Source organism: Phaethon lepturus, unplaced genomic scaffold (genome assembly GCF_000687285.1).
Source record: "Phaethon lepturus isolate BGI_N335 unplaced genomic scaffold, ASM68728v1 scaffold17298, whole genome shotgun sequence".
Lineage (NCBI taxonomy): Eukaryota > Metazoa > Chordata > Aves > Phaethontiformes > Phaethontidae > Phaethon > Phaethon lepturus.
In genome coordinates, this window is record NW_010555727.1 from 23,459 (window position 1) to 33,273 (window position 9,815).

At 37.2% G+C, this 9,815-nt stretch overlaps 2 protein-coding genes across 2 annotated transcripts in view; one reads left to right on the top strand and one right to left on the bottom strand.

Moving 5' to 3' along the window:
• FAM92A1 (family with sequence similarity 92, member A1) overlaps positions 1-912 on the top strand; it is a 22,579-nt gene extending 21,667 nt beyond the window's left edge. Inside the window, exon 8 of the mRNA XM_010292262.1 lies at positions 805-912. Coding sequence (XP_010290564.1) covers positions 805-912 — 108 coding nt within the window. The remainder of the gene's footprint in view (positions 1-804) is intronic.
• Positions 913-5,624: 4,712 nt separating this feature from the next.
• RBM12B (RNA binding motif protein 12B) lies at positions 5,625-9,347 on the bottom strand. The gene is made up of 2 exons (XM_010292264.1): positions 9,115-9,347; positions 5,625-8,395 (listed from the first exon to the last, which is right to left on the bottom strand). Exon 2 carries the CDS (start codon positions 8,365-8,367, stop codon positions 6,268-6,270), a length of 2,100 nt encoding a protein of 699 aa, XP_010290566.1. The 5' UTR covers positions 8,368-8,395; positions 9,115-9,347; the 3' UTR covers positions 5,625-6,267.
• Between the last annotated feature and the right edge of the window lie 468 nt (positions 9,348-9,815).

Consider the following 9,815-nt stretch of genomic DNA (forward strand, 5'->3'; position numbering starts at 1 on the left):
TGCTGAACCTAAAATAATTTTTCTAAAGTATTCCAGATGACTTGGATAACTACCTTTGAGTTTAATGTTCCTTTTCTCATGGGGAAGGAAAAAAAATACATATATTCTACATTAAATTGTAAATGTTGCATCTTCTGTGAAGAATCTATCTTCAATGGGAGTAAGATTGAGCCCTCATTAGAAAAAATATACTGGCAGAATCTGTCAGATGAAATGAAAGCTTGGCAGCTGGTACTTGTTTTTAACATTTGATGAACCAAAAAAGGACTACAGTATCATTCTGAAGGGCAAGTGCTGATGGGCAGGGAAAGAAGTTCATATATGAATCAAGACTCTTCTAGTAAAGTTTGTCTAATTTATTCTCAAAAACAGCTTAGAGCAGCATAGTGTTGAATTTTTCATTTAAGTGAAGACATTTGACGTCTCTAAGATAAGGTTATGCCTTAATACTCATCTTCAGCCTGCTGTCGTAACAGCCAACCCAGAAAAAAAATGACAAATCCTGTTGATTTTTAACATTAAGTTGATCAATACATAGTTTTTCCTATCCTGTAATAGTTCTCAGGACTATAGGCGTTTTTTTAGCTTTTAAAAATCATTGGTTTATTTATATTCTGTACCATATATCTTTCTGTTTTCTTGTGCATGTTACTAGAAGTTGAAGGGTTAAGGGATAAACAGCTTACCCCCACCGCCCGAAGGAAAAACCTCCAAGTATCAAGACTGGAAATGCCAACAGAGGATTGCTTTTCTTTGAGGAGAACAAAACCTTGATGTACTTTTGTTGGATTTTTGTTTTAGCAGATTTCCAGCAGTATGCTAAGAAAAGATGAAGACGACGATGACGAGGAAGATGAAGATGAGGAAGAGGAGGAGGAGGAGGAATTAGATGCTACTAAGGAAGTGAGATAACAAAACTGTTCTAAGTCTTTTTTTTTTTTTTTTCGATTGGGGGAAAAAAAGACTTCCCTTTATGTAAAGGCTTTTGTGTGTTAATCAAAAACTTCACTGAGGCTGTATTTTTAAAATTCCAACAGCAGCAAGAATTGGCACCAATAGTAGAGTGCCAGAAACAAATGACTACTTTCAAAGGATGGAACAGAATCTGCTGAAAATTGGTCATTTCAGTAGCTAGAAAATGAAATATTTAAATAGAATCCTGTATTATATTTGCATAGATGTTATACCGCAGTCACATTTGCTTAAACTTACGCAATGAGCAGTGTCCAAAAACTGCACTAAGCTGACAAGCAGTTATGAACATATGGGTTTTTCTTGTTATTTTGCCAATATATTACCTTATTTTCTAGCTACATACTTCCTGGATTTGCTAAGTCCTCTAGCTATACCTGTCATAATTGGTTTTATACAATCTAAAGTAACCGCAGTACTTGAGCAACTTATTACAGCAATAATCCTGTTACTTTTCATGTTGTTACCTTGGATGGCAGAAGGCAGGGTAAGGATTATTGTTCTCTCATTCTCATTTTCCCCAGTCTTGCCTAAGATGACTTGATTCCTTTACACATACAGAATGAACATTAACCAATAAGGACCTATCCCAGTATCTACTTTTAATGCTGCTTTGCTTTTAAATAAAAGTGCCTTCATAATAAAACTACTTGATATTTTATATAGTTGACATGCTACATATAGTTCAAGTTTAATGTGTTTAACTGGTTGATTCAGTTACCAATGCCATCAAACATACAAGAAATTACACATTTGGAGTGTAATTTCTTACCCTGCTTGGAGATGGTGGTTATGCATGTTCACTTTTTGAATAGCATACAATCATCTGCCAAAAAGCTGCTACCATACTGTTTATCTACAGCTTTAGTATCTGCTAAATGTAAAAAGAACACATGTATAAGTCTAGAATTTAAACTTGTAACTGGGAAAACTATCTTAAATTATAACCAAATACTCTTTCAGTCAAGGAAATAAACCAGGAAGTGCATTTTTAATATTGATGCTGCCTTTGTCCACTGAAGCAAAGTATGCAATGCATACGTATTTTGACAGGTGAAATAGGTTTTGCCAACAATTGATGTGATGAAGCTGTAAGTGAAAGTGTCACAATACAGGGTTCTGTTTTAAACCCAGAAAATAGTTTTACACCAGAATTATATCCTATTGACACTGAACTACTGTTGACAAGGAGTAGAATACTAATGACCAGAACTTAAGAAGTATCTGGGTAACTAATTCCCATCTATTTCAGCAAGTAGGGCACTTCAGTAGGTATCTGTATCACAAGAGCAGAATTATGATGATCACCACTTTACCATTTTATATTCAGTGAAGTCATGTAATCCAAAACAGATGGTTAACTTCATGACTATACCAGGTTTTCGTACAATACAGATATATGTAAATAGCAATTATTTCTGTACTATGCCTTGAAAAAAGAATTCTGAATAAAAAAAGGAAGCAGTGCTTAAATTCACTGCCACTAAAAGATTAGTAGCTAGGGTACAGAAAGAGATTTCTTTTTTTTTTGTATTCTCAACAGCTTCCAATTCCTTCTTCTCCCCCCCTACCTCACAAAAAAAGAGTCAACCTTAGGAATTACAAAAAACTTAGAGAAGGGGAATAATACGGTTTAGGGCAACTTCATCCTTTATATATGTCTTAAGTTTGCATGTTGGACAGAAATTATGTGACCTTGAAACTACAAATGAAAAAATCACTGATTAATGTATTTTAAAGCCAGAAGAGTAATTTAGAATTTAATTACAGAATTAAATATTACCTAAAGATACTTTTGCAAAGATTCTTCTCGTGGCATTAAGTGCTGACTGCAAGATTGACAGTACTCCATTTTTTCATCTATATTTTTGACCACTGACATATAGACGATGCAGGCTTGTACCCTTTCTTGCTAAGATAATTTTGCCACTCTGACAAACATGCTGGCCCATCCCTTTAAGACTAAGGATATCTTCTTGTACTCATCAGATTCTCATATGTTTCCTGAATTTCTCAAGCTCCTTCTGTACATGATCACCATTATAATTTTTTTATGACAGAACCTGTTCTCCTTTAAATTATAATTTTTGGACAATGGCAGCAAAAGCAACCTCAGAGTAAGCACAACTAAGGAAACCAGCTATGTTCTGTATAAACACCACAAACTGCAGCATTGTTATTCTTTTACTATATGAATGGTACTTCAAAAGGAAGAGCAGTAATTCAAGCCATGTAATTATAGACTGTCTCTGATATGTCCTTTATACTAAAGTACAGTGCCTCCAAACCATTAAATATCTAAAGCTATAAAACCCTTATTATGAGGAAATGCCACCACACCATGCACCTGTACCACTTATTCAGGCAGAATCAAAGTATAATACCTGTGTATACACATACACATCCCAATTGTGGGTGGGGGGGCCAGGACAACACGACAACACACAACCCAGAACACTGACCAAAATATACTAGCAAGGTAACAGCTATAAACTGAGAATCAACTGTCCTGTTAATCTTATTATTTAACTGATATACTGGCATCCTTTCCTAATTTCCCTCTGCTTCATATCATCTATACATACTTTGAAGTACAGCTTTTGTCTTTACAGACCTTTAAAAAAAAAAAACGCTTTTTTGGCCTATCAATTAAACATCTGAGAGTAAGCTACAGTAGTCAAACTCTAAGCAGTCTTTAAATTAAAGACAAATTGGCTGTAGGGCAAAGAAAAACCGTTATGAAATGCCTTAATTATGACCTCTGCCATTATAAGCTTTGTGACTTTTTATGCATTCACTAGGGGCAGGGGGGAAGTTTACCATCACAAAAATTCATGGTACCTTACCAGCAATTACTCCCTTTCTTGAAGAACAGATGATTTTTTTTTTCTAAGATAATCTCACACTTAACCAGCAAACTACCTACTAAATTCCCCTACCACTCCAGCCTCCAAATCAGTTTTTTTAAGTTACAAGAATTCATGTGTTTGTACCAACACTACTCTAGAAGCATGGATAAAAAGTTTACCAATTTATTTTCAATGTTTGAAATCTCCTGTTGTGTTAGAGGTAGAACAACTTTAAAACCAACAAATCATCTAAAGCTGATTAACTGAAAAAGTTACTTGCATTCACATTTACAAAACAGCTGGTAATACAGAGGCAAGAATTAGTAGTAAAGATTGTTAGCTTACAAAAATATTCACAATGAAGTTTTCAACAGTATGATTAGGTCAGACAAGTTTATTTTAAGGATTCTTGTAACACATCTTTATTTTCCCTGCAAGGCTTCTGGCTCCTTGATCTCTTTTATAGAAACTATGAAATAAAAGCACCAATTTGTTGTGGCTTTTTTAAATTTTAATTCCATTTAAATTCAGAGGAGGATTCGGAACAGTATGCTTCTGAAACTTGATTCCTGCCAGACAGCAAAAAAAGGGTATGTAAGTGTTCAGATTTGAAAAATTGGCCACCTTTAAGTTTCTTTGTTCAGAGGAATCTACATATACAGACTTGGCATTATCATTCTCATTCAAAACACCTTTTTCCTAGCACTTAAAACAGAGGACAAATAATATGCAGAAGAAATGAAGCTACACTAGCCTTCTAAAAATTAAAGAACAAAATGAGTCTTTCCTCTTGATTTTGTTTGCTTCTACTTAAAAGAGTTTATATGGAAGTTTAGTAATGATGACTTCACATAAACAAAGCAATTAAGGTTTGACCCCCAGTGAGGGTGATCAGTCGCTGTAACAGGCTGCCCAGAGAGGCTGTGGAGTCCCTGTCCTTAGAAATACGCAAAATCCAATGGACAAGACGTTGAATAACCTGTTCAAGTTGATGTTGCTTTGAGAAGGGGATTGGACTAGAGACCTCCAGGTCCCTTCCAACCTCAACTACTCTCTGAATCTATTACTTTTTGGTATTGCCCGAGCAAAGGTTACAACAAGTTTTCATCACCAAGTTGAAATTTCGTTGTTTTAGTTTGAGAGGGGAGTAAAACTTCATAAAATTCTTTTGTACTCCACATACTACCTTGTACAGTTGCAGCATCAACAATGGTACAAAGCCATTATCCACACAACCAAAGTTTCCTACTAAACCTAAGCAGTTTTTCCTCAAAACAGGCTAGCTTTTATTTCCTCCTGAAATTTAAATATGCTGGTACCAAACCAATCAAAGTATTCTCAATACTGACATAAGCATTTATTTTCTTCCATAAGAAAACAACATAGTTGGTTGTCAGCTTGGTTGCCAGTGACAGATGTTAGTTAAAACTAATCTTGAGATTGACCTGGAATGCATCCAGATATCATTAGTAAGTTAATATTCATATTACAAGCATGTGGAGATAAAACAAAGACCACTCCGAAAGCTCAGACTGAAGTCAGAATTCTTGATCCAATTCCAAGGTTCACTTTCTGCCTCAAAGTACTACAGTGAGTACAGAGCACAAGAAAGCCTATCCAACATATTAATACAGATTTTTGCAGTCTTTGTAAACTATGTATTCATTGCTATGTTGAGAAGCTGTAATAAGTTCACTCTTTCCAGAGGAAGCAGCCAGCATCATTCTCACCAAGACCTATGTATGCTGAGCATAACAGTTGAGATCATTTACTATACAAGTTTTAAATATAAGACACACATTCAATGGCAATGTCTTTTTTATTAAAAAAAAAGTTGCAAAGCCAGCTAATGTGAACAGGAAGCTCTTTTTTCTTCTTTTAATAGGAATGCCTGCAACTACATGAAACCAAACAAAACCCGAACAGTTTACACAAAAAAATTTCAGTAATTTTTAAATTTTATTAAGCTAACCTCAGTAAGAAGCATTCTCTACTAATGCAGTAGCACTGAAGTTCTTCTATTTGAACCGTTTGTGTGGGCAATCAACCAACACTTACATTTTTATTTGATGCAAAGTCATGAGACATGGAATTAAAGCAAGCTAAAAAAAAATACAACACCACCACCACCCCCAAAAACAAAACAAAACAAAAAAAACCCCCCACAAAACTCAAAGCATTACAACCCCATGCCTTTATACCTTATGTAAGACATTCAATGTCCTCCGGAATTTCTGGGCTCTTCTCTGCCACAAGAAGCAGGCACAATACATTTCTCATATCTTAACCATACAGATATTTCAACCAAGAGCTAAACAACTGAACTAGATATTATTTACAACCATTGAAACAGTTTCTTCTGCATCTTCCAGTAATTAAAAAAGTGAAAATAACTGTCAATACTGTCAAATCTAAAATGTTTTATCCTAGATCATCTTTTTGTCCTTTACAGCAAGCTCAACTTAACTTTCCGGGGACCAATTGGCCTATCATTCAGTTCATTAATAGCAGCCATAGCTTCCTCATAGTTCGTCATTGCAACGATGGCATCACCCGAAGGTAATCCTTGTTCGTTATACTGTACAGAAACTGACTCTGGTATGACTCTGTAGCCATAGAAAAAATCCAGAATCTCGTTAGGAGTGGCTTTAAAAGGCAAATTTTTCAGTCGAATAGGAACAACACGTTCAGAACCTCCACTGAAATTTGGATCCGGCATAAATCTTCCTTCAGGAAAACTTCCCATTTTGTTATTCCCAAACTCCATTCTGCCAAAAGGTTCACTGTCACCACCAAAATCCATGAGGGGTGGCGGGCCTCTAAAATCCTTAGGAGGGCACATGAAGTCCTCAGGGGGATGCCTGAATTCAGAAGGATGCCTAAAGTTCCCAGGGGGACCAAATGAATGCATGGGTGGCCCTTGTGGTGGCCCAGATGGAGAACCAACTGGACGGGAGAGCTCACCTCTGTCATATGGATGTGAATGAGACTGCATTTCATTTGGTGCAGAAAATGGTACAGTTACACCAAACTTCTGCATTTGCTCTTCAGATATAAGTCTTATTAACACCTCCGTTCCCAAGAATCTTCGACGATTTAAATTTTCTGCTTTCATGGCTTGTTCTTCAGATTTGAACTTCACTAATGCTTCTCCCAGCCCAACTCCTTTGTCATCATAGAGCAAGTAAATATCATCTTCATCAATATCAAATCTCGCAAAGAACTTCTGCACTTCAATTTTTGACACATCAAATGGAAAATTCCTCACATAAACACACATCTTAGGGCCGGAATGACCTTCCCGATAACTTTTTTCTGGTATGGCCTGTCCAGGATGATCTCTGTCCTGTGATCTTTTCCTCTCACAAGAATCAATTATTTTCAGCATTGACTTTCTTGAAACTGGAAAAATGTAAACGGGGCGATTGAGAAGAACCTTTCTATGACATTCCAAAGCAGCCTGATAATCTCTCTCACTCCTTAACACGACAAAGGCATCTCTAGTCCTCCTCTGATGCTTATCCATTAGAAGCTTGATTTGCTTGCTGCATATATCTAAACCAGGAAAAAAAGCTCTTAAATCTCTCTTCTCCACATTAGCAGATAGATTCCTTAAGTGTATGTAATATTCCTGGTTGGGAGGTGAACGAGAACGTGTTCTTTGTCTCCTTGGTGATCTCGAATGAGAATGCTTCCTTGAATGCATGTAGCCTGAACTTCTTGGAGAACGGTCTTCGCACAAAAAGCGATCGATTTCATTTGGCATGTCTACCCTCCCACCATATTCAATCCACCGTTCCTCTGTAGATGGGCTTATTTCTATAAACCTCTGACCCATGTATTGTCTATGACGTTTAAGTCCTTCTAAGGCATCACCGGGCGTAGCAAATTTTACCAAGCAATCACCATTGTTTAAACCATTGCGATGCTTTATCAGAATCACTCCATCCACACATATCCCAGAAAGGAAAGCACGTACTTCATCTTCTGTTGCAGAGTAAGGTATACCACGTAGAAATAAGTAAAGATCATCTGGGTTAAATGGATGAGAATCCTTTCTTGACTGATAGCTTGATTTAGGCATACCTATATCACCATGTCTTGTGCCATTGGTATGGAAACCAGCCTCCGGATGATTTGGTGGACCGTAACCAGGTTTACTTATTCCTTTTGGAAAAGCCGTGACTAAATGCGGAATGTCTCCAACACCTGATGCACCTGAACCATTAGCACCTGTTCTTCTAGAGCCAGATATAGCTTCTCGTCCCCCACGGTCAAATCGTTTCCGGCTCATTTCTATAGTATTCTGCATTTCTGCCTTGCTGCTGAGAAACAGCTCTATGCGCGAGTCCTTGATAAACCCTCCTGAACAGCTCATGGCACGCCGTGCATCTTCATCTGTTGCAAATATAATAAAAGCCTCCCCAATCTCTCCTCCAATAATATGCACACCTCCATCAGGAATATTCAATCCCAAGAAGAAACGACGAATATCTGCAGGACCCGCAACAACAGGAAGCCCCTGTAAACGGATGACTACAGCCATGCTGAGCTCAACCCACAGCAAAAATCACCTGCAGACAAAAAGGTACACATGATAGCACGTCTTTAGTACTCAGCTATGACAGTATCTTAACACTTAAGAAGCTAGAGCCTTTTTAATGAATGTCCTTGTCTCATTCGAGAGAGAAGGTATCAAAAAAACCCACAAGTTCACAAGAACAAGATTAAAACAAGATTCACTGAAAGTTGTTTAGTCAGAAAAGTTAGCTACTCCACCAGCACACGTGCACAAGTCTATCAATATTCCCTATCCTAAAGGGCAACAAAATCCACCTAAGTCACTCCTCACCATCCACAATACCTAAAGAACACCAAAAGTCTTTCATGGCATAGGCACTGTACACCAGAGATCTCTGCCCAGTCCTAAGGAACAAAAATAAAAATCCTGTTTACTTTTGAACAGGACACTTGTTATCGTAACCCAGAAAATACTAGATGATAAAAAGGAAAAAAGGTAACTACGTCACTGGAAAATGAAGTAATTCACCAACAGTGATGACTTTACTGCTTTGACAAGTTGGTCTACCCAGTGGTCAGTTCTGTTCAATAACTATGTTTTCTGAGCATTCAAAAATGTTGTCTGTCATGTAGTCAGAGTATTCACTGCAGCAGCCACATGCACTCAGGAGAGCAAATCCTAGTTCCCAGCCACAAGTCTGTGAGGAAAAAAAGGCCGTGTATGATCTTGTCACAATACTCAGTGAGAAGTGTTAAGCTTTTGGCAGCTTACCTGTTTCTGCTTTGAAGACCTGATAAATTCTGTAAAATCAACTTAACTGTGGAAAGAAAATGAAACATAATTAATGGCTGATATCTGTACTTTGCTTTACATACTGTGCTACACTGCTGCAGCTCATCCATAGCAGTGGCTAATATTAAAGCCAAGCATGTAATGAACCCACAAATTTGTGATACTATGAAGAACTCCTTCCATGTTCCAAGATGCTATGCACTGCATCTTTGTGTTTCCATTTTAGACGCAAAAGAAACTCAAAATTTAAGTTGACTTCTGCAAATGATGAAGACATGATGAGATTACGTGGTCATCAGTTGTGCCATACTGAACTGTTGAAATGAAACAGATTGACAGTAAATCGAGGGAAAAACTCTCAATTCTTTTGAGTCCTTGAAAGATGCGTAAGTCCATCTCAAGATTACAGTACGTGTCCATTCTTCTGAAATCCACCTGCTTTCAAAGTTCACAACAAGAGTATGCTACTCACCAGTCCAGCACTGCGCTTAGTGTACACAGTGAAGACAATCAAATGAAAGAGCAAAAATACCCAACAAGGAGAAACGTCAGGGAGTACTTCAATTTTCAAAGCAAACTTCAGTATTTTCCCTATACATTTACTGCCTTTCAAACATAAGAACAAGAATCACTTTAATACACCGACTTGAACATATCCTGATTCTCAACACTACCTAACA